The sequence below is a fragment of the Tyto alba genome, unplaced genomic scaffold, assembly GCF_018691265.1.
Source record: "Tyto alba isolate M040663 unplaced genomic scaffold, T.alba_DEE_v4.0 Super-Scaffold_22, whole genome shotgun sequence".
Taxonomy (NCBI): Eukaryota; Metazoa; Chordata; class Aves; order Strigiformes; family Tytonidae; genus Tyto; species Tyto alba.
In genome coordinates this window covers 19,731,786-19,756,801 of record NW_024881296.1, presented here as the reverse complement: position 1 = coordinate 19,756,801, position 25,016 = coordinate 19,731,786, and the positions used below count along the sequence as shown (strand labels likewise).

Sequence of the window (25,016 nt, the reverse complement as noted above, 5' to 3'; positions counted from 1 at the left end):
AACCACAGACTGCAATTTTGTTGATTGTAAATCATCATCATTTTTAATGCAAAAGCAACAGCAAATCTCTGTAATTACTGGGTGCATTTTGAATCACTTTTATGATTACTGCTCTACACCCATTAAAAATCCAAAACACTGAACTGCACAGGATATAAAACTAGAATTATGATACACTACAAGCTATAATTGAAATCCATAAATTTCCTTACTAGTGTTCAAAATTATTTTGCTGCCAAGTATTGCAGCCCTGCAGAATTGACTTTAAAAACATTTACTTTATCTAAGAGAGTGGTAGCAGCAGGGACACCACTAGTTGCTTTGGGGTATTTAAAAAAAAAAAAAATTAAAAAGTCATGGGTCAGACTTGGCACTCCTTATGTAATACATATGGCTATCAAAATCACCAAATAAAAAAAACCTCTGCTCTAAGTGCTGTAAGAAAAAACTGAAAAGGCCAGCAGTGGTATACATGCAATTTGGACCTGTAATTAAAAACCTCAAGACGCAGCTTATAACACCTGGTATGACTTACCACCTACAGCACTGCCCAAGAATATTCCACAGAGTAGTAAAACACTGTATATGGATTTATTTTAAAAAAAAAAAAAAAAAAAAAAAAGTGCCCACACACTGCTTGGGCAATCTACTGCATTTCTTTAGTAATAAAAAGAAAATCAGCTTCTAGAAATACATGTTTTCTAAGGGAGTGGAAAGGAAATCAGAAAAATTAAATACCTCATAACAGGAAAAGGCTTTAATGGTTCTAGATATATGAAACTGTGTGCTAGTTAGACATCTCAGAATACTAGAATGAAGCTTCATCTGGAATAAACCCAGATTCAAAAAAAGGAATAATACAAACTTAGATGGGTGCAGAACAGGGATATCAGGACATTCGTGGATAAGGAGAGACTGAAAGAGCTTTCCTGGTTTCAGCTATCAGAATGAAGATATTGAAGAGATACGGCTGCTCACATCATGCTGGTGAGTCTGGGGTATTCCTTGAATGGGAACTACTGTTGTAATTAATCTCTACATGCAAGGAGATACACCCATACTGGAACCTGTGCACAGGTGGATGGGCACTGTGGTGGTGTCGGTCTTTTTACACAGTACACTACTTAACTAAAAGTCATCACTTTTTTTTTTTTTTTTTTAAGGGAATAGCAAATCACTAATAAACATAGGTTGGAAATTAGACGACACCTCCTATTTAAAAAGAAAAAAGGAAAACCAAAAACACAGTTTTGAGGATGTTTCTATTAGGATGAATGACAGGAATAAACCAGTTTCCTAAATCAAAAAGATTCTTCCATACCAACATACTGATGTCATTGTTTGCTTCCACTGATCACCAAAGTTTTAGTGTAGGTAACAACTGTTTTCGTTCTGGTGGAGTTTTCCTAAATTAAAGACACTGAAGGAAAAAAAAAAAAAAAAACAAAAAACAAAAAAACACAACAGCAAGAGACAATTTGCAGATCCATCCTGCAGAACCTTCAGGGACAGAGTTTGAGCAGAATATGGTAAAAAGTACACTTCGTCCTCCCCATCCCCCCATCCCCAACTTTAACACAGAAATTTCTACATGACCAGATTATAACATGTTATTATGAGCCACAGTCATGGTTGAAGAAGCATTCTTTAATCTAGAAATCCCTTTTCACTGATTTATAACTTCCCCTAAATTATTCCCTAATTTTCCCAAAGCTCCAGGCTAGGAACAACCATGCGAAATATTTCCCCTAAAAGCAATATATTTAACTGTTTGTTTTCAGAACAGTCTGCTGAAAGTGGGTAACATCAGCATTATTTAAGAATGTTTTCAGTTATTTAAAAATAAACTGTTGCAAAATGCCAAACTTCACATAAGTATATGTAGATGAATGTGTGGTTCAGTAATTAAGTATAATCTCCGGTATGCTGCATCTTGCTCCCTTCACATTAAGATCAGCATTTGTGAATCAAAACATATTCAGTCCATTAGAACGATAATGCTGACATCACTTAAAGACACTAAATGGGTTCCCACTGCATTAACTGGAAGATCTGCTGATTATACAAGTAGGCAGTGAGATACACAGCACTAGAGAGAAGCAGACACGGGGATGCGGATGCTGCTTTTCCTCATTTATCCTTTCCATTGCTAAGGCTTAAGGAAAAATGAGTGTCACTTGGATCTCATTTCCTCTTGCCTCTGGATTTAAACTCTCCAGGGATTTTCCATGAACTTGACTCTTTTTGGCAGCACATCACTCCCCATGGTTACATTACTGTGCTATGTTTCACGATGCTGTGCATAAGACAGAGCACTTGTTTTAGTCAGGAAAGGATTTCTTCTTATTAGGCCAAATGCTTAAGGTAGGATGGTCAACTGCTCTTGCTTCTGCCTGTTGCAACATCAAAGCAGGTAGAGCCTCACAATGTATGGCCATCGTGCAGTGCAATTAATAGAGGAAGAGCCCTGCTTCAGAGATAACAGTATCAGAGATTTCATTACTGGACCACTGTTGACAGAAGATTTACAATAATCCCTCTGTCACTATCCCATGTAACGGACAAATTAGGTGGTTTTAAAAGGGGATGAAGATCCTAGGGATTAGAAGCATGAATGACGAATTCCTGGCAGAACAGCAGCAAGATGCACAATGGGGAGAGAAAGGAGAAGGCACCTTTTCTCTGCACAGAATAAAGGAAAGCTGTGGTGTGCCCTGTAAGTCGGTTCCTTCAGTTGGTCGTACTTGTACAGCAGGCTTCTCCAGGGACTTAGTCCCTGGCATGTTGTATAAACTAGAGCAAACCAAAAAACAAAACCAGAAACCAGTTGAATAGTCTGCCCTCTCCTCTAAATAAACAAAAACCCCACTAAAATCCACAAACTGCAAGATACCTATCTATGCAACTTTTTGAGGTCTTCATGCAAGAGGAAAAATGTAGGATAACAGAGACTCCTTGTGAAGAACCAATCCACCAGGTTATCCAGAAAGAGAGAGAGGGAGGGAAGGAGGTATCCTTGCAAGTATATAGTAAAATCCCAAAGGCCTGTGATTAAAAACCACATTAGTCCCACCCCTAGTAACCCTGAATCGGGTCAGTACGCCTGCAGGGAGATGCAGAACAGACACATTTATTTTTACATGACATGCCCAGCAGGAAAAGTGTTTCCTACAGTTTATATTTTTGAGTCAGACTAACATAGAATAAAAATATGTCTAAAGGTTGAGAAATTTAAATCATGATTCATGTGTGACCCAGGAATGTTATTGTTTTCTTCGGCTACATCCTGAATGACAGAATGGATGCCTCACAGCATTCAACACACATCAGGCTACATCCTTGGCAGTAGCCAAAACGCACACATCACTCCCCCAGAGGTGATTTACATGTGTATCTCAAGGCCTTCCTTTGCAAACTCCGCTCTTGCACAAGCACGTTCCTGTAATGCCTAGGGACAAACCCTCCTTGGGCCCAAAGTGCTGAAGTGCAGCACAGTGTTATCCTCCGTGCCCTTTACCCACTGGAAAACGAGCAGGAGCTGAAATGCAGAGGACGCGTAGGTATCTGTGCCCAACAGACTTCATATCTGTAGGGGCAAGGAGCTCTACAAAGGAGTTCACCTACTAGGTTAGGCTTATGATCACAACTAGACTAGTAACATGGGGTACAAAACTGGACCGTGTGCAAGGAGATGGTCCTGCTGTGTACCAAGGAAGCACCCTACCTTCTCCCAAAACTGGTGGTCTAAGTGACCAAGAGCCATTACTTTTTGGGTGAGGGACGGTAACAGAAGGATGAAACCAACCTGTGTTTGTTGGAACAAGATTGTTATGCTGTATAGGGAAAACTTACCAATCCTCTCACATAACAATGCTTTTGTTTCATGAATCAAAAAGTAACAAGATGTTTAACGGTCAACATAGACTTGTCAAGAACTAATTATGTCAAATCAGCCTAGTCTTCTTATACCAGACAACAAACATCCAGGAAAAAAAGGAAATAAGTAGATGCCAGAAATCTTGACTTTATTACATCTTTAGATACTGTTTCACAAAACATTTGTACTAGCAAACTAGGGAAGCACAGCCTAAATGAAAATAACAAATGAGGACAAAATATGATGAAAACCATATTTACAATCTATCTATGCCAAAATTTGAAGAGGTACTAAGAGAAGTTTTGCAAGGGGCTGTCCTCAGTACAGCAATAATCATTATTTTTAGTACAGTTTTGGGTAGTGAAACAGAGAATGTTTTATCATCAGGCCACAATCAACTGGTTGGAGCATTAGCGCACAGGAGGCCAGGCTTAGACTTCAAAATGGCCTTAAACTGGAGGGAAAGCCTGGTAAATACAGAGATATTACTCATCAGAGACAACAACAAGAAAGCATGTCTGACAATGAATCTTTACATCCACCAATAACAGGAAACAAATGGCTTGCTCTGCTACTTAAAGGTCTCAGGGCCTCCTGTGGATCCAAGGTATGAGTCAGCAATATCATAACATTACAAAAAGGGTAACAGCCATACAGGAGTAAATGAACCAAATTATCCACTGCAAAGACAGAGTAACTTATGTTCTGCCCAACACCAGCAAGGCCCCCCTGGGATACCATGCCCAGACCCCTTCAGACCAATCAATGAGGGAAAGAATACGGAAGGGACCACTTCAAATAATGAGAATTGGTCTAGAAAGTGTATCCTAAAAGGAGGATTAATGAACTGTCTTCTTTATTTTAGCAGAGACATTTAGGCAGGACTTCATAGTACCCTCAAATAGCTAAAGCTTGCTGCCAGAGGAAAAGAAAAAACCTCTACTCCCCATGCCCCTGGCAGATACGGCAAGAAGTAACAAGCTAAAATTGTTGCATGGAAGATTTAGGTACAATACCAGGAAAAAAGTTCTAATAGCAAAAACAGATGAGCATTGTAAAGAGATTAATAGCCAGGATTAAGATCACCAGTAACGCAACCTCTGTAAAATTAGACAACTGCTTGACAATCAGTAGTTTCAAAATCCAGATTGCACTCGAGGAAAACACTTCCCACTGTCACCTCTATTCAGAGGTATTAGACGAGTATTTCAATCACAAATATTGGCTAATAGGTAGTACCAACCTTTAGGAATCAGCAGGAGGACATTTAACTCCCAGTATGGATATGATATCACATAAACAGAATTATTTTTACAACTTTGGCAATATTAATTTAGTCAAACCTGAGATATATTGAAAGGGAACACATGGAAAACTGCTGCACCAATTTCACTGCTTTTTCTGCTCTTCAGAGATATGCAATTTCTTCAGTTCAATGCAGCACTACCACTTATTTGTACGGTGGAAAAACAGCTTGCATAAAACTGCAGGAGTCTTTCTAAACATATTCTTCAGCTGCAAGCTGTCTAAACAACATCCAGAGCTGTGATTTAAACATGAACCTATGAACAACAACAAAAAAAAATGCTTTTCTCTTCCAACTTTTTCTTGTATTTAAAAGACACTGATAGTATTTGGAAACTCAAGTTTAAAGTATTCTTTATACACAGTTTTGGGAACATAAAAGAAAACCACCCTTAGAATGTTATTTACATACCCTTTTAGGCCTTTTTCCCCTCACTTCCCCAGCTGACAAAATGGTCTACATGGGCACAAACAATGGGCTAACAGGTCTAAAAAAACGTGTGTGTTTAACAGGAAAGGGAGCAGACACCAGAGATTGTGAAGAAAAAGTGAGGGAGCATATGGGCAGACAGCCAGCAACTCCTCCGAACACATTACTTCAGATTAAAAAAAGAACAGGAAATTAGTTACAAAGTCTGCCAGATTTCCACCTTTAGGATTGACCAAACACGCAAGTAAATCAATCTATCCATCTCCAAACAAATCCCACCATTTCACCAAAGTCCAAGTGATCTCCTCCTTGGGGCATATAGTTCCAAAACAACATGATATAAACTCGCAGTCTAAAAATGTTTTCTCAACCTGACTGCTCTTGAGATTTCTTTACTACAGGTCATACCTCCTTTCCACGTTTACCTCCTCCCAGGCAGTTTAAGCCCAGTAAGGCACCAGTAATTAACATACAGAATTACTCATTTTAAATAAGCTAATAATCCTTTTGAAAGGGCTATACAGCATCAGTAAATAATTATAGCACTATTATCAACTTTTTCCATTTTTTGCCTTCTAAATATTTTTCATGTACCAAAAAGCATCTCATTCTTACTGATTACATTTTTTATTCCCTTACTTCTAGCTGAAAAATGGAAAACCTTCCATAATTTCACCACACTGTTTGACAAGAAGTTTGACTTACTTCACAAATCTCGAAACTGGAAAAAGAAAGGAGGGAGGGATGAGAGGAAAGCAAGAAAAAAAAAAAAAAAAAAAAAAAAACCTGAGAGGAAAGACCTACAGAGGAGTAAAAGCAGCACCCATAATCTCAGCAGTTCATTCTGAAGAGAAAAGGCTTCTACCAGTTCATGAAAATAGCAGCTAATAAAAATATGTTTAAAAAGCCATTTGGATCAAGACAAAGTTTCAACCAGAAACCACAATGGTTACATTTTTTGATTTAGTACTTGGAAAGCAGAATTGTAGGTCCTCAGCAAAAACCTCCATCTGTTCCCAACAAAATCAATAGCAAAATTTCCACCGACTTTCATGATGAGGTAACAGGGTCAGAGTCTACATACATGACAGAATCTATTGTAAACATGCTTTTACTTTTGAAAACCCTACTATGGAAAAGGCAACCGATAGCACTTGTCGCTTAAACTGCAGAAATTTCCTGTTATATCAAAGAGCTATTTATCTACCAATATACACGTTTCAGTTACACATTCTGCATGTCTCACCGTCAAGCAGCTAGCAAACAGACTGCAGGAATGTACACAGACAAAAATCCAGTGCTGCAGTCTGTTCAGAAAGCATTACAAAATCCTTAAAACTAAAACCTATATATTCATGCATGCCCCTAAAACCATGCAATATAAAAAGTGTAAATATTTCTCTGTTAACATATTATTCCTTGTCTGTGTGATATACATAATCACCAATTGATAATTACTATTCAGGTAACTATCTGAAAGAGTCTACAGAAAAGTTTGGTGGTTTTTTTGGTAAGTGCAATACTTTGCAAGGCAAACCCGTACTAAAATAAAGGAGGACTGGTCAAAAGCAATGCCATTTAGAGCGGAATTTTTAATCTTTTTTCAGCAGGAGCCAGAGACATAAACCAATATATTAGCAAACAGTAAGGAGTAAAGAAGACAAAAAAGCAGCAGAAAATAAAACAAAGCAAACCTGTACTACTAGGGCCAAGATAAGTTCTCTGAGGGACTGTATAAAGCAGCAAGGTGTTAGTGAAAACACCTGACTCATTCTGAAAGTAATTCTTAAGACACCACCTCTAAAAGTTCACAAATGAATTTAAATACCATGTTTAATTTGAAGAAAAAACAACTTCAGTTAAAAATATCTTGAAAATTTAAAATTAGACACTTAGGAACTGAAAACAATCACGTCCGTGAACTGTATATTCATATTGCACAAAGTATCAAGAATAACAACAAAAAAAATGAAGATTATGAAGTTAGAATGTGCTAAATTAAAGGATAAAATTATTTTTGTCTAGTTGTATAGCATGTTCAAATTAGAGAAAGACATTTTTACATAGTAAGTAAGTATGACAAGAGAGGCAAGGAAGAAAAAAAAGGAAAATAAACTCCTGGAATTCCTTCACTACCTTCACCTTGAATTGAATTCATATTCATTGTAAGCATGAAGCTATTTTTTATTATGAAGACGATGCTCATTTTCTTATCCCTCCCTGTAGGAAGAAGTGTGCTCAGCACAAAGGAATTTCTGCCTTATTTTCCAAATCTAGATCAATACTGTTAATTATTACATCAATTTCTGCCACTGAAAGATCTGTAAGACAAGTTCTATGAAAACAAATAGCTCTCCTGGACAAATCTGTGCTCCTTCCAAAACCAAAACCATCACACACACACAGAGGAAGGATATACTGCAATGGCTTATTTCCTGTTAGACACCATAGGAACTGATTTAATGAATCCAGAGGTTCAATAAGCAGTTATTTTTTAATATACATAAGTTCAGAATATAAGTTCTCTTTTAAGTAAGTTTCCAGCTCTAAGATGAAATAATTCCTTAGGGAAACACCTCAATCCTTTACAACTTCCTATATAGGTGAATTAATACCTGCTACTGAAGACTCATATGAAAACCACCCAACTTTGTAAGTGATGTAATATTTTATAAAATGCACAGCACCCACACTATCACATAGTTGCCACAGTATCAGTACAAGCCAACTTCAACAAGGCATTCAAGCTACCTCTAACTATGATAATCTCTGCATTCACTGACATGCATAAAACTTACCTACAATACATGGTATCGCAGATTATCTGAATTCCACTGAAAAAACATCCAGAAATAATTCAGCCCTTCAACAGTGCTACTCATGCTCACAGAAGTAAAAGAACACTGAGGCCACTAGCCTGGGAGCACCCAGGAGCAAGCCTGGCTCAGCTGATTTCCATTGCTACCTGATAGCAATTAAGTTCCCTTCCTTTCACTTTGCAGGATGTGCATGCCTTTCTATCAAAAAGAATAAAATAATTTTCCTGGAAATTTGTTGCATCAGGACTCAAAGTACTATGAAAGGAGATTTTTTTCAATGTTGCTTCAAACACTGAGTTTTTAAATCACAAGTGTAGGAAATAAAGTCAACTTTTTAGGAAAATTTTGCCATAGCCTTTGCTAGGTTCTTAAAGAGATACAGAATGAGTGACTGGGTTTTTTTGTTTGGTTTTGACATTATTGGCAATAACACACAAACACTTTATTACTTTTAGTCCCTGGCTGTATGATGTATGTCCTTACTGTATGTAATTTTTAGAGCTGGACAGAAACCAGCTAGTGGTATTCTTGTCAAACTTCCTCTTGCTCTATCCTACTCCACAAGCTACAGAGCATTATTTTTACCGCTATGTAAATACCAAGTGTATGTGAAAATCCTCTCTCTGGAACACTCTCTTGGCAAAATCTTATTTAAAAGTTATCATAGGAAAGTCCAATAAATTTTCTTCACATTAAAATAACAAAGCAGGTGACATCAGAATGACTCCTTTTCCAGATCTCTTGGTACAGTTTCAGTCACGTTTCCTTATTTTCTGTTTTTCTCCTTTTTTGAATGTTAACACCTTCTTCCTGGTCAGTAATTTCCACAGTTCTCTCTACTAACCCTAGAGTTTCTTCAGGTTAGAGTTTTAAAATGAGATTTCCTTGTGATGTTTGCTCTGATATGAGAGAGAATGAAGACTCTGAGGCTGAAATAGTCACTCATTCTTATCTTTAGGCTGAAATTGTTAGCCTGGGAACTAACACATGAAGATCTGTGACAGACCTTCTCAGGGGCAAATCCAATTCTTGATGATTCTTTATTCTGGTACTTCTCATCCCCTAGCTATGGAAAAATCTCTGCTAAACTAATAGTTGGGTATTTAGGGGAAAGCTTAACTACAAGGTATACAGAAGATTAGAGATGCATTTGTATAAAAACGTTCAATGCAGTACAACAAAAGAATTCATTAGTAGAACAGGTTTAAACAACATTTGAAGAAAAACATTTTGGCAACCACTAAACAATCAGGCAAGAATTCAGAGATGCTGCAATTAGAAGCAATTATCATGATCACATAATTAGCACTAAAGAAATTATGCCCAAAAAAATCTTTCACCATTTTTGCATTGAACTTCTAACTGTTGATGAGGTTATAATTTATTTTTTAACAGCACATTCAGTCTTGCTTCAAAGAGATCAGGTCAGTCCCGTATATATCTTTAGAAGCAATAATACGCTCTCCTCTCTAGATCGATCCCTTCTTCCTGTGACAGAACTGGGGCTGGAGGGACTTCCCATAACTGCCGTTTGTGGCAGTTTTAAGACTGAAATTTTTAAGACGGAAGTCTAGAGCTTTAGTATTATGAGAACAACTTGGGCTCAGCCACCTGCATTGGTCAGTGAGAAGGCAGCAGAGGGCACTGAGCGCGAAGGAGAGAGAAGTGATGGCACCACTCTCCTGAGTGGGAGAGAAAAGTTTATCTTCTCATGAGAGCACGGGGGAGGAAAGGGAAGGATTCAAATTACAGCCTGAGACTCCAGGACAGCAGGAGGGAGAGATGGAGTGAAACTCATACAGGGCTTGGGATGGGATGGGATGGGATCAAGTGAGAAACACACAACATTGTCTCAAGCTATACAAAAAGGTATTGATCCATCCACCTTTCCACCCAAACAGATCATGGCTGGAACTCCTCAGCTTTGTTGAGTGAATGTAGGTTGAGGAGAAAAAGATTGGGGAGACCTAAGGCAAAAGATGTACATTCTTGGGTGGGAAAGAGAATGCTCTTCCCAAGGGAAGAAGATAATGTGCCTTGAGGCAGACTTAGGGGAGATGATTTAAGAGAAGTCAGGGAATGGGTAGCTCTGGGGTACACAGATGTCGCTGGGACAGCAGGGCTAGGAGATATAGAGGCCATGGGACAGGAGCTTGCTAGTGCAGAAGGGTTGTTCCCAGCAAACATCTCTATCCACAAACCAAGGACACCGATCCAGAACTGGCGCCCACTCCTAGTTTTGTGTTTTGAGGGTTTTTTTTCCCTCTACGGAATAATGACTTATTACATTTTTGGTTTATACTGGCTTTTGGCCTTCTCCACAGCATGAATAGCCTAGCTCCAGCTCTCAGCCACTGCAGTTCTCAATGCCTTTTTCTGTTAATAAAAATATTTCCTTCGTGTATGTGAGAGCATGGCCAAGTGACCACTTAACTAACTATGGGAAAAAAAAAACACCACAAGCTTTTCTTAGTCCCTGACTGAAAGGCAAAGTTTTTTCATCTTTTTAACTCTTTTATTAACCACACCAAATTTATCGTGTGATTTCTGAGGCACAAACGTCAAAATCGGACATAATTTCCCCATGAAGTTCCAACTGACATCATATGCAGTGATAACACCACATGCCTGCTTCAGGGTGTGGATTCTCAAAACCAAAGCAATTCTCCTGGTGAAAAAAGAACTTGTGGAAGACATATACTTGTACCTGGTTGTAAGTTTTATTTGTTATGTATTATTGCCATTTCTCCCTGATTTGAAGTTACTGAGGGGACAGCTGTAAACACATCTGTACTTGATTCCAGCCAATATACTTCAGTGGAGATTTCAGAGAATATTTACCAAACATTTATTCTAGCACAAACCTGTAAGATCTATGTTCAGAAGTCTGCCTTGCTGCTGTTCAAGCTGCTAATGGTGACATTTAAGGATCTGAAAAGTTCTGATTTCTTTTTTTTTTGCATGCTGTATTTATCATTCTCATCTCATGTCATCCTGTTCTCACCCACCACAACAAATACAGTCAGTAAGGGTGTGCTTGTTAGCTGATTTAAATTCAAACACTTCACACCAAACCCAGCCTCAAATGAAATCACTGGCAAAACCCCCACTGACTTCACTGGGAATGAAACCAACTGGAGGAGCAATGCTCCCATGAGAGGCATACATCACTGTCATTCACATCCCGCTGAGTTTGTGAGAACCAAGACGAGATACTATTTGAAGGCCCTTTTACTTGTGTTTCATGTGACACATCACTTCTCTTTTGTTTTGCAAAATAGTAAGAGAAGTTTTTTGCTATCTGCACGTAACAAACCGAAGAGGCTGGATGAGTCACTGGAGACAGTTCTGGGCCAGCTTGGCTCGCAGACTGCCAGTGTCAGGGAAGGTTCACCCGATTCTCCCCTTCCTGCTGCACAGCCGGTCCCAAAATAATGCAGCAGTGCTAAACACAGAGCCACCGTGCTCTTTTAATAAATGACAATTCCTGCAGCGTGCACAAGCCACCACATTTGTCAAGATAAGCACATCTATATGAGATGCCATATTAGCCTAGACAAGGAGATTGAACCAGATAGCATTGTCAAACACCAAGCAAAGGGGCTCATTCAAACTGACAAAGCAAGAAATTTAAAAGCTGAACCTCCCAATCTACTCTTAACTCACTCCATCCTCTCCTGCTCTGGAAGAGTCTCTCTCAAACCAGTAAGTGAGCTTCTGTAAGTGATATAATAAATTCATTCCTAATCTGCAATAACAATATTCCTGTCACTTCAAAGCCCTCTGCTGCACTTTTCAAAAATTCTATAATAGCTGTTAGTATGTTTCAGATTATACATATGGATCTGTGTACCTTAGTGGATAGGGACTCTTCATAACGACATATGCACACGGGGTATAACTAACAGGCAAAATTAACAGGCATAGCTAATTGCCATATAGCCAAGTTACTGGTTATTCTTTGATTACTTTTCTGTTAGTTACACGTAAGGAAATTTACTCTTAATCGTAAGGCAAGGGACGAAGATGCTGCAGTAGTGGGTCTCAACGCTTCATCTGTCTAAAATTTTTCATGACTTTAGGCAAATATTTCAATTTCACCTCTGAAATTAGGGACACAGCTGCCCTATATATTATGGTCTATGTGAGATAGTGATATCGGTCATAAACAAAACTAGAAACATGGTTCATGAGATTACTTTGTTGGTGAGAAATCATCTTGGTTTCTTTGGTATTCCTCACACATGGTTGTGTGTATGGGTTTCATCATCCCACATATGGCAGAGACAGAAGTTCTGGGGGTGGGGGTATCAACAGAAATATTTTCCTTAAAATGTATTTCCTCCTCAGAAAGACTTACGATCACCAAACTTATTTAAAACAAGACAGGTTTATTGAAGTGCGGGAGCAAAACTGGTAGTTAGTCTTTTGCCACACCACTGGTGGCATCCCTGTTGAGATGCAGCACGCACACAAAACCCCACATTATGTGAGAAAATTCAGTTCAGCTTTGCACCCCAGAGGTCTGGCTGAATCTCGTCCTCAGGGGGGAAGAAAAAGCCGTCAGGGAACTACAAGAGGCCAGGCATTTCTCTTTTGCCAGAGACCTGTAAGACTAGCTTTGCCTTCAAACCTGGAGCCTTGTGCAGGGTGAGGGACGGATCCCCCTCGCAGGGCGGCTGCTGCTGCTGCTGGCAGTGGCAGGCGGCTCAACCCCACACAGCTCCTCGGAGCTGGGAGCCACACGCTCCCCTTCACCTCTGCCAGAGCCCCCCCCGCGACCAGGGCTGAGAAAATACACGGGACGTGATGGTAGGAAGGGGACGAGAAGGCTGTGGAGTTGATTTCTATCCTCTCCCAGGACTCCACCTTTAATATACCCTAATGGGATCTTTCTCCCCTCAAAACAGAGATAATGAAACCCAGGAAGATTTACATTAAACATTTCCAGAGGAGATTGAATACACTTTAAAATATTCAGCAACAATTCAAATGCAAATACAGCACAGTACTGTATTATTCATATTCTGCAGTATTTTGCCTTAATGGTCTGATTGGAAGAAGATTTTTTCCAGTTTGTTTTCTGTGAGCTTAATAAACTGAGACTTTGAAAAAACTGTCCAATCCATGAGGTGCTATATTTTCTTTAAAAGGAAACAGAGTCATGAAGTCAAAGGCAAATTCAGTGGTTTCTTATATAAAATATCTTTTCACTTCCTGAACATTGCCTGTAGCTTTGCTAATTTATTGCCATGAAAATATTGTTACTACTTAATGCACTAGTACTTTTGTCAATAGGCAGCTTTCCCCAAGGCATATTTGAGAATGCTCTGCTAATCAGAGCTGATGCAGTTATTCCAAAGCAGCCAGGTCTTTAGAAAAAGGTTCATGTTTAATTCTAGTATGGGTGAGTGTTGCCATTTCTTCAAAGCACAATATTTTTAATTCACTGCGTTCACTTCTGCAGATATCTAAAGCGCTGACTACATTATCCAGCCCCAGACTCAGCTTGAACCAGTATATTTCAAAGCAGTATTGCTGGCACCTTTACCTATTAATGTTTAACTTATATGAAATATTTCTCATTTTGTAGTGGCACAGACTAAACAAAGATTTAATCAGAACCACAAATCTGTGCTATATCATCAGCACAGAACTTAAAAAAACGTGGTTGGATGTTTAAGCATATACTCATTTGGATCTGACTTCCTACTTTTCTACATCTGCTTGAACTCCTGAGATTATGACCTCAAATGCAGCTGAGTTTTTATTGTTTGTTTTCCAAGCGTGCTGAGGATCATGAACAACACAGTGAGTGACAATGAGGTCACGTACACATACATATGTCACACCACAGTTTTCTTCTCTCTAATAAATACTGAAATCTATGTAACTGTAGTGAGGCTAAGCAAATCACCTTAATTGGTGTGGGAGCTTTTAATGCATGTATGTTTTTAGTGGCTTTTAATGCATTTTCATTCTCTGCAGGTGAAAAATTGAATAAAGTTCATCAAGAAACAGATCAGGCCATTTATTTCAATTAGAAATAGTAATGAAATTCCAATAAACTATTAAATGTCACTTAATCTATATTTGAGATAAATAGAATGCTTAATTTCTCTTGGCAAGTTCCACAACGAGGTACCCTACTTGTCATTATGTTGACAAAACTGGTGCTCCTCTGCTTTCCCTACCACAGTGACATTTAGCGACATTACTCCTGCTCAAACCCGGCATGGACACAATCTGTTTTGCAACGAGCCCACCAAGGCAAGAAGTGTCTCCGTACAGAGGTAAGGGCTCTACTCCCTCTGATCCGGCTGCGTCATGTAAGTGTTGTGCCTTCCTTCGTTCATCTTCAATGGAACCCAGGGGGGCCACTCATTTTGGTTTCCTTCTGCCATCAGTTCATGCCCCAAAACTTCTACAAGGCGAAAGAATATTAATACTATTCCTACATTGGGCCTAATTAACTTCCTAATTAAAGACAGAATTGCAACCATCAAGGACCATTTTTTTAAGCAGCTAGATGTTTTGAGATGACACGGATCTTTCACTTGACTCAGAGAGGTACCACATATTCTTGTTGAAGGGCATTCAAGCCCATCACATCCACAAGAAGTTTCTTAGATATATGAGACTTCTAAGGCTATCAGCCAGCAACACTAGGCGTGAAACTAAGACAGAAGGCTTTCAGTATTAAGGAGCATTATCAACATGGAACAAAATCTGACTTCTGTAGAGTTCTCCTCCATTACAGTTATATTACTTGGTTTATACCTGAAAAACACATAAGATACAAACTGAGGATGTGAGGCCTTGTTCTAATTCTCCATGGAAATAATCAAGATGGCTTGTGATAATTCTCCATGTCTGAAGTCACCCACGCACATGGCTTCAATTCAAAGTTTGCACGTCTAAGAGATTCATATTAAGCTCTGCTAAGTAGTTGTTAGTCATTACTGCTGACTGTAAGCAAACTAAATTAAACTAAAATTTACCATGCCAGTACATTTCTATCCTTCCCACTCTGTTATTTCACCCTTCATCTGAAAATACAGCAACGACACTGGAAGGACAGCAAAAGGATGCTTTTAACATTTCCACAGCCACATTCAATACTCATTTTTGATCTTCCAACACGCCTACAGCTCAGGCACCTATCAAAAGGCTATAAACCAAACAGAGAAGCAGCTCTTCCAGTTCTCATAGATGTTTTCAAATAAAACTCCAAAACTGTCTCAGAACTACGTAACTGAACACATGAAGTATTCCTCAGGAAACAAGTAAAATGCATACAAATACATGTATACATACATACACAGACACACAAGTGTGCTCCTCCATTCATAGACACTTCTTTCTATTTGTAGATATTAAGAGGAAAAGACGATGGTGTTCTCCACCTAAGGCAGGGAGAGAAGTAGGCAGCTAGTTAGCTGCTCGGCAGCACCAGAAATGCAAACAGATGTCCAATAGGCCAGCACCTAGTGCCCTGCGCCCAAATATCCACATGACCATCTGTAATAAATTTGTATACATTTATCACACAGTGATAAATGTATACAAAAAACTTGACACAAACCTCAAGCTGATTCTTTAAGCCTGTGCACAGCAGAGAATACATCTAGTTTCTTTTGACATGCAGCAGTCTATACACTGCATATTCTATGTAAAAAGTATAACACAAGTTGCTTAAATTACATCCACTATTTTCTAAAAGTATTGGTGCTCTTTTTTTGTAAAAAAAAAAAAAAAAAAAAAAAAGAGACACAGTAATAATATGGTTCTTTCTCAATTGAAAGAATAGAGTATTTAATTTTTCTTGCTCTAAACAGCATCCAATGAATAATGTGCAGTGACGTGATCTTTTGCTATTCGCTTTAAGCCGTTTTGGAGATGGATTGCTACAGTGGGTGGCATTCAGAATAACACATGTTGAGCAACACACACCCAAATCTTGCCAGCTTTATGGTTTCTTACAACATGCTACAATGTGAAGTGATTCACACTGAGGAGATGAAGAAAGTTTTTCTATTACTGTAAAAAAAATGATGTTATATGCATTTATCATCCAAAATAAATACATGGACACCACAGGCTGAAATAAAACTAGGAAAGTAAGCTTGGTTCCTCTTTCTACCTCAAAATATTGCATTTACATTTAAACCAATTAAAGCTGAGTGATGCTTGCCCTGACAGTTAATCCACACTACTATCAGACCCATCAAATTAAAATTAGGTGAGTTGAAGAAGAAATCAACACAAAAGATTTCAATTTCCTTGATGCCATATGCTGGCATCTTAGAAATTTTACAATTTCTATGGAGGAGGCATATAAGAGAGAAGGTAGAGGATCCACTTGAATTGGTGACTATGAACATACACAGTCAAAAAGAAGTGAAACATAACTGTGGAGGTGGGTAACGTGCTGCAGCTACACTGATAAGCAAGAACTTCCACAGAAGTTATTTTATTTAAGACAGTTAATGTTAATTTCAGAAGGGTGTCAGTCCAGTGATGTATCACTTCAAAGGCAGGGGAAAAAAAAAAAAAAAATAAACTCTCTGAAACGATACAGTAACTTTTGGAAGATGCTGTACTTCCACTACATGTTCATGGATGCTTTGTTAGATTTGGCTACTGTCCTATCAGATTTGATACACTGTCTCTGACAACGTCATCAGCCAGATGTTTCAAGAAAAGAGAACAAATAAATGTATCAAGCCACTCAGCTGTGCTGTGCTTGCGAAGTGACTGGTGGCCTGTCCTACCAGTCTTATTATTTGTACCTCCACGTCATTACCCAAGTTGAATTTTACTCATTATTCTCATACCCAGGTCCCCTACAGCAGAAAATTCATTCTCAATTTTAATTCTTCACATTTCTGTAAACCCAGACCTGCAGACTTCCTCATTACCTTGCTTCCATACCTTCATAAACTTTTCAGAGGTAAAAAATACCCACAAGTTGAAGGTCAACTGCAACTGCTCAGTCTTTCTGAAAAATCAGACTTCAAATTGTTAAAGAAAATACAGGCAACTTTGGTCATCAAACAACTCTGAAGAACTTAATTCTAAATTCTGAAGCAACCAGGCATTATAATACCTTATTTTCTTCCACAAATCATTTTCTCTTCCATGGTATTATCCATTTAATTCTATAATTTCATTTGTTCTGCGTATGATGTTTTCATCAGGAAACCTACAGAAAAAACTTCAGACAAAACAATTTCTATCTTCCAAACTACATTAATCTTACATTTTAACCTTTTCAAAACATAAGAATTAGGTAACTATTGAGGTTTCATGAAACTGGAATGTACTCTTGCTAGACGAGCACTTTTCTGGCCTTTCAGCAGACTGTGTGTCCTGCAGATAGACCAACCTGTGCTGGAGCGGCTGATGAATAGTTTTGACATTCACCAGTCACTACCATCCTCCAGTAAATAAATCCAGGCAACAGAAGGAGTTGTTCCTCCAGCCAGATTACCACTTCCTTCACAAGCCATTTCGCCAACAGAAACTGACGCTAAAATATGACCTTTAACAGAAGATGAGAGAAGCTATCACTCTCCAACACAATGGCAAAGTTTCACAGAAAAGAAAAACAAACAAACACCCAAACCATTAAGACCGTCCTGTCACTTTCCACCTTCACGCCCCAAACTAGAGCGAGTAAATAAATAAATAAACAGATAGATAGATAAATAAATAAATGAGGCAAACTCAAGGCACAGCGCTGTGTTGCACCACCCGTCAGGCCACCAAGCGATGGTGGCTGTGACCCGTGTTGGTGACTGTGACCCACGTTGGCCCCACTCCTCTTCACACCCAGCTGGTGCCAAGCGCCCACCGCGCTTCCCTCCGAAAATGCGGCTGGCACAGCCGGAGACCCTCGGTGCCAGCGCTCGGCTGAGGTGGGACCGGGCAGGACCCCCCTCGTCTCCAGCCGGATGCCACCCAACCGCTGCCCGTGGGAGCACCTGCCCAGCTGCCACCCGTGCCCCGCCACAGGCGGGACCCGCGGCCCCTCGGGGGGGGGGGGGGGGCGGCCGCGGCCGGCGGGGACCCTCTTACCTTGTTGGAGTAGGGGGGTTTACTCAGGTTGATGCCGTCGCGGATGAGCTTGTCCCGGATCATGATCTTCAGCTTCAGCCGGGGGTAGGCGGCCAGCCCCCCGCCGCCGGCCGCCCCCCGCCGCCCCCCGCCGCCGGGGCGGTGCCGGGGGGCCGCCCCCCCCCGGGCCTCCTCCTCCTCCTGCCCCGCCGGCCGCCGGGGGCAGCGCCCGGGGGCGGGGGGCGCCGGCGGCGGCGGCGGCTCCAGGGTGAAGTACAGCCCCGCCGCCGCCTCGTCCGCCTCCTTCAGCCGCCGCACGGCTTCGTGGATCCGGCGGCGGTGGTGGGGCACCGCAACGCCGATGGCGTCCAGGTCCGGGTCCCCGATCTGCTTGCAGACCTCCAGGTCGTCGTAGCCATTGTCGACGAAGGACTCCGCGTACTGGGGGAGCTGCAGGGTCTTCAGCCACTCGTAGACTATGTTGGTGCACATGCTGCCTCCGAAACGATAACGAGAGCAACTTTCAGCACCGAAGCCAGCCTCTCCCCCTGTCCGCTCCTCGCCAAAGGAAATAAAAAGCCAAAAACTGCGGTGCAGCTGAAACGTCTCAGAATCAAGGTCAAGAAATAAAACATCCACCAGGGGGGAAAAAAAAAAAAAAAAAAAAAAAAAAATCCTTAAAGCAGATCAGTAGGGCATCGCAAGTGCTGCTGATCGAACCCCTCCTGTTTATTCTTCCTCCTGTTTTCCTCCTACCAAGTACAGCCGCTTTCTGCCAGTGCAGAAGGGAGGCTCGGACTAGAGAGAAGCAAAATGTAAGGGTGCATCCCCTAAAATCCCAAGTCGCTGCTGCACAACATCCACCCACTTTCTCTGGAAGTAATTCGCAGTCGCTTTTTTTTTTTCCCTTCTTCCTTTCAGTGTTAGTTTCTGTTTCTGCTTCTGTCTCACCTTCCTGCGCTCTGTCGCATGATGAATCTGTTTACTACGTGTAGCTGCTTTGGTACACGATCGTGCCGGGGGAGAGCGGAGCGCCGGGTCCCGCACCCTCGCCCAGCACCGGCAGGGCTGCCGGTGTACAGGGCCCTCCTCTCCCGGATCCCTCCCAGCAGCGGGAGTACACGGCGGCTTTTGCTTTCCTTTTAAACAGGTCCTTTCGGATTAGGAGGGGAAAAAAAAAAAAAAAAAAAGATAAGAATCCCATTCACTTTTCCGAGTTACTTTCCCAGTTCCCCTTATCCCCGGGAGGATGGTTAAACGCGCTTCGCCGGCAGCGAGCCCAGAGAGCGCTTTCCAACCGCGCTGCCTCCGCGCCGGTGCCGGCGGTGCCCCGCTGCCCCCGCGGGGCACGCAGACCCGCGCCCCCCGCCCGCAACTTTTCCCTCGTCCCCCCTCCCGCCGCTGCCGCCTCCGCAGCCGCCCTGGGGCGGCGGCGGCGGGGCCGTGCGGGCAGCCGGCGCTCCCCGCATCCTCCGCCGGCTGAGCTGGGCTGGGGGCTGCGACAGGTCACTGCCGCCCCTCCGCCCCGTCCCCCGGGCGGCGGTGCCTCCCCTCCCCGCCGGCGGCACCCCGGAGCGGTGCTCCCTTCCCGGCTCCTCCATCCTCCCCTACCCCTGAGGCGCCTGACGCGCCGCCAGCAGATTTCCTCCGGCTCCTCCCGGCGCTCCGGTGCGGCTTCTCCCGCTCCTCCTCCGCGCCCGTCACCCCGCTGCCAGCCCCCTGCCCCCCGGCTCTCCCCGAGGCCTTTTCAACTTTCCTCGCCGGCAGCCCGTCGTCTCTGCCGCCGGCCGCCCCCCTGCCCGACCCGCCGGGGGCAAAGCGGCCCGGCCGGGCAGCGCCGGGGGGCTGACTCCGCTCCGCAAGCTAGCCGGCGGGTTTGCCCGGCCCCGTTGCCCCCGGCAAGGCAGCGGCACCGCGCCGAGCGGGCACGGCCCGGAGAGCTGCCCCGTGGCGCCCTTGGGACAGCCGCACCGACGGCGGCGGCGGCTGCCCCGCGGGGGCGCCGAGCCCCTTCGCGGCCGAAGGGCGACCCTTCGCGGGAGGGGAGGCGCGGGGGTGGGGGGAGCGGGGCTGTCGGCGGGGGCGAGCGTCCCCCCGCGTGTCCGGGAAGCGGGTGGGGGAAGGCGGGAGGCGCCGGCCCCGCTCTCCCACCCGCCGCCGCCGCCGCCGCCGCCGCGGGCTGCCCGGGCCCGGCGGAGGCGCCGCTCGCCGCCCGCAGCGCCCGGCCCGCAACGCCGGGCTCGCAGCGCCCCCGCCAGGCCGCCGCGGGAACCGCCGCCCGGCCCCGCCGCCCCTCAGCGACCGGCCCGGCGGGCGGTGGGGCCGGGGGTCCCCGCTCCCCTCGCCGTCGCCTTGAGGCGTGCATCCCGCCGCCCTTTGAATTTTTTCAAAACTTGTTTTCTTAGGAGGATCCCGCTCCCTCAGCAGACCCATCAGCCCCCATGAGTGGCGAGGGGCGCGGGGGGCGGCGCTGAGGGAGGCGGAGCGCGGCGGGCTGTCCCGCCAGAAGGGGCAGGGGCAGGCCTGCTTGTGCTGGGGGGCAGCTGGCGACCGGCGGCGGGGACACCCTCTCTGCCTCCCCGCAGCACAGCGGGGCCGGAGGAGGGACACGCTCCCTGTGGTAATTTCGTGGTGGTGGGGGCGTTATTTTGTAACGGGTTTCCCGAAGGGTCTTTTTTAGCGCAGAGGACCACATTTTTCTTCAGAACTTTGTGGTCGTTCAGCACAGGATTATGTAGCCTAGCAGCATTCTCACAAAAGGCATTATATCACAAGGTGTTTTGAAAAGGTTGGATACTTACAAGTGGTTAAAATGCCGCCTCGGGGTGTAAAGCCTGGACATCACAGATTCATGTGTCTAAAGGGGAGAAGTGGAGGAGCAGCATTTCATTCCTTTTAAAATCTCCTTCCATCCCTCCTCTTTTTCTGTATCTTATTTTCCTTCCAGGCCACATAATATTTCAAATCCTTTTCTCAGGCCAGAGACAGAGATTGAAGCAGCAATTATCTTCTCTTCACAGACCTGGTGAAAGACTGACAACACCAGAGAAATTAGCAAAGACGTTCTGTGAACTGGGAGCTGGAATTGATGGTGTGAGAGAGAGGAAAAACGGACTGGTACAGCCATATGCATCTCAGGCTTGTTGACAATACATACAGAATTGTATTATTTTTATGTGTGCAACCTGGAAGTGTCTTGGAAGGTTTTTGAGGTATTGAAAATGTTACGATTCAGATGTGCTTGGTAAACTGCAGGTCTCCGGGCTGTAAACGGGTAAGATCCTTAGCTTCTGACAGGATGGCAGGAGAAGCGGTGCACCCCCATGGGAGCGTGGAGCTTGGCAGAAGGATATAACATTGTGAAACTCTCTGTTTGCGTTTGGCATTGATTTGAGTTTCACAAAATTAGTTCACCTGGTCGCAAATACAGCAAAGTATTACCTGACTTTGAAATACAAAAATAGAAAACAATTCAAAAGAAAATGTTACATCCACCTTTAAAAAAGACAGTCTCCAGAAGTCCAGGGAACAGAAGGCCAGTCCACCTCACCTCAGTCCCTGGGAAAACTTTGGGGCAAGTCTTTGTAAAGACTTACATGAAGTTTTGGAGAGTAGTTAGAAGGGGAGTTCCTCGGGGGTTGATACTGGGGCCAGCACTGTACAAGATCTTCATTGATGCTCTCAATGACAAGGTAGAGTGCATCCTCAGCAAGTTCCCAGGTGTCACCAAATTAGGAGGGGTAGCCAGTATGTCAGGAAGCTAATTTGAAAGTGAAAAAGGAGAGAGGTCACAGAGTGGTGGAGCAGGAAATGGTGGCATGTTTTGAGTAAGTCCATTTGAAAAACCTTCTTTACGTGCTTCTTTACACTTAATAAAAGTTATCATTAAAAATTGTTAAATGTAAAGACTATTAAAAATGATTAAATGCAAAAAATGTTAATTTCTGAGACATTGAACTATGGTTTCGATCCCACTGAAACCTAAGTGTATTTGCTGATTGTAAGGCCCCACCTCTCATGCACATTACATCTATAGAACTATTAAATCAAAAGGGTAGTATCACTTTAAACAGTATTTCTTAAAGTATTTGCAGATTAATTTCAGTGGTGGAGTATAGACACCATATTTCACCTTCAATCTCTGCAGTATACTATTTATGCTTGTGCTATATACAAATACTAATTAAGTTGTTTTTATGTTACAAGATGGGAGAAGCTTTCCCTGAATGCATAGAGTTTCCTGATATGCTAGAAATAAGTTGTGCCTAAACAAAGAGCTGGAGCACGAGCAGTTTGTAAATGAAAGGGGCACAAGCAGACAAATAATATGGGTGAGATAAAGCACCTACAGATAAGTCTGCCTTTGAGTTCCAGGATAAAGAGAAGAACGAACTTTGATGAGTTAAAAAGTAAATATATTAGCAACACACATCCTGGCTTCATTCATTTAGTATCATATCCTGCTCTCATACAACTAATCATCCTCTTTTCTAGGATTTCCTAAGTCAATTCAGAGGCTATGGAATGGTCTGTGGTCTCTGAACTTGCCGATGGAGTACCTAAGAAAGGATGAGCCTTCCAGAGGAAATCTGAAGTGCATTGTCCCAGGAGAGACATGCAGCATGTAATAAACAATATTTTCTTACCTGTTATAAACAGGTGGGAAAAGGACACTTCTTCCCACTTTCTGTAATTTATCATTCAAATAAAGACCACGTCCTTCCAAGCTTGTCTGAGATTGAGTTAATCAATCCACAGTTAGACTATAATTTATTTGAATTGTGTGGGCTGTTGAATATTTGACACAATGGGCTTAATATCTGAAGTGCTCTGTATTATGACTGGATTGTCTCCAACATTTCCAAACATAGTCCTGACGTTCTTTTTCAAACTCAGTAGATAATAAAGGTGGGAAGATGTATTAGAAGTCTCACAAGAAATACAGTTTTGCTTTGTTGTAGCCACAATACACATAGACACAAATGGAGAGCAAGTACAGAAATCTTTGTTATGAAGTTGCTGGTAGTTTTTACATGTAAGCAGTTAGGTAGTGAAAGGTAAAGACCAGATTTTTGCATTTAAGTATAGCTTCCAGCAAAATGGCTGAAAGTTTTTTCTAACTTATATTCAGAAAAAACAAGTCCAGATGAGAATCATGGCAGAAAAAACACTATTTTTCCTGAGGGTTTTTTTCTGCTCTGTAAGTTTTGCAGGGCCACTGTGAGGAAAAACTGAGATTCTTGACAGGTTTCACTATGTCAGACTATATTGTTCATGTAATACATCATAAATGTGATTGATATGGCCAAAAAGGATACAGCATAGCAATGACAGATTTGCTTAGCAAATGTAAAGGATATTTTGACTGAATCATTAATTTAGGTATCCTTTAAACAGAGGGCACGCTACATTTATGCAGTGTACCAAGGAATGAAGAAGTTTCATCCCTGAACTTCTGTTCTGAAGCATATTCTGTTAAAATATATGATTATCTATTGCATTACATTATCTGACAATAATATATGATAGATTTTGCAAAGCTATGGTCATGCGTTTTTTATACCATGAGATGTTGTATAGTAATTTTGCTTGGGATGAGATAAATAAAATTGTAGCTGAACGCTAACTTACACCTAGATACAAAATATATTCAGGAATCCTTAGAGCTGTTTGTTGTTTTTTTTTTTTACTTTTGTCAAGACTTACTCGATGTTTGATGTGTTAAGGAAGCAGTGCGGGCCTTTACTCTGGATATCTAAATACATTTCAGTGTTTTGAACCATACACTGATGTATTTGATAGTTGAAAGAAAGCTAGACAAGAACACAAATACTTAGAAGAGTAATCACACAGTGTATGAATGCAAGGAAGACTCTGAAATGAATACAGTTCTGTTAAGGTGTTGGTGAAGTTTTTCAGCTAGAAAAGAAAATTCAGATTCACACACAGAGTGAGGGACTACCACATAATTATGTTGCAATGAATAATGTACGATGAATAAGTGCAAGCTAATACTTCTGTACTTCTCTAAAACAACAGAAGCAGATTCTCAAATACTGTTCTAGGGTTTCCACTGGGCACAAGGAAAATAATTCACTAGAATGAATGGAACTGGTCATACAGAGTGGAAAATATTTGAAGAACCAGTCTATTACTTCAGGTAGACAGAGCTATTTATACTTCTGTGTAAAATGTTGCAATTATCTGACTGTACCTGGAGTATATTGGCAAAGAATTCAGAGAAAAATAATGACGACAGTAAGAAAACGTTTGAAAACAGCTCATGTCTTATTTAAAGTGTTAATCCTAAAGAATATATAGCAAGAAAATTCATCATCTAAAGGAACATTTTCTCATGTAACCTCCCCAGAGAAATAAACTTATGTATAAAGCTTAGAACCTCAAAGCTGTACTAACCCTAATGAATAGTACTGGCTGTTACGTATTGTGGAGATCGACTTTTCCTCATTAAAAAATCAGATGACCACTATTTTAAGTACTCTTTCATAGAAGACTAGGAAAAATT

General features: G+C 42.1%; 1 protein-coding gene across 4 annotated transcripts in view; it reads right to left on the bottom strand.

The window, feature by feature from the left end:
* The window catches only part of SASH1 (SAM and SH3 domain containing 1), a 565,394-nt gene extending 545,213 nt beyond the window's left edge, over window positions 1-20,181 (bottom strand). For 2 of the 4 annotated variants that reach the window (XM_042795665.1, XM_042795667.1), the window contains exons 1-2: window positions 20,102-20,181; window positions 18,512-19,643 (exon numbers count right to left, since the gene is read on the bottom strand). In XM_042795665.1, the coding sequence (XP_042651599.1) occupies window positions 18,512-18,982 (471 nt within the window). In that variant the 5' untranslated portion in view covers window positions 18,983-19,643; window positions 20,102-20,181. Of the gene's footprint in view, window positions 1-18,511; window positions 19,655-20,101 lie in introns of those variants that run through there. The other 2 variants (XM_042795669.1, XM_042795666.1) reach the window with 2 other exon arrangements.
* Between the last annotated feature and the right edge of the window lie 4,835 nt (window positions 20,182-25,016).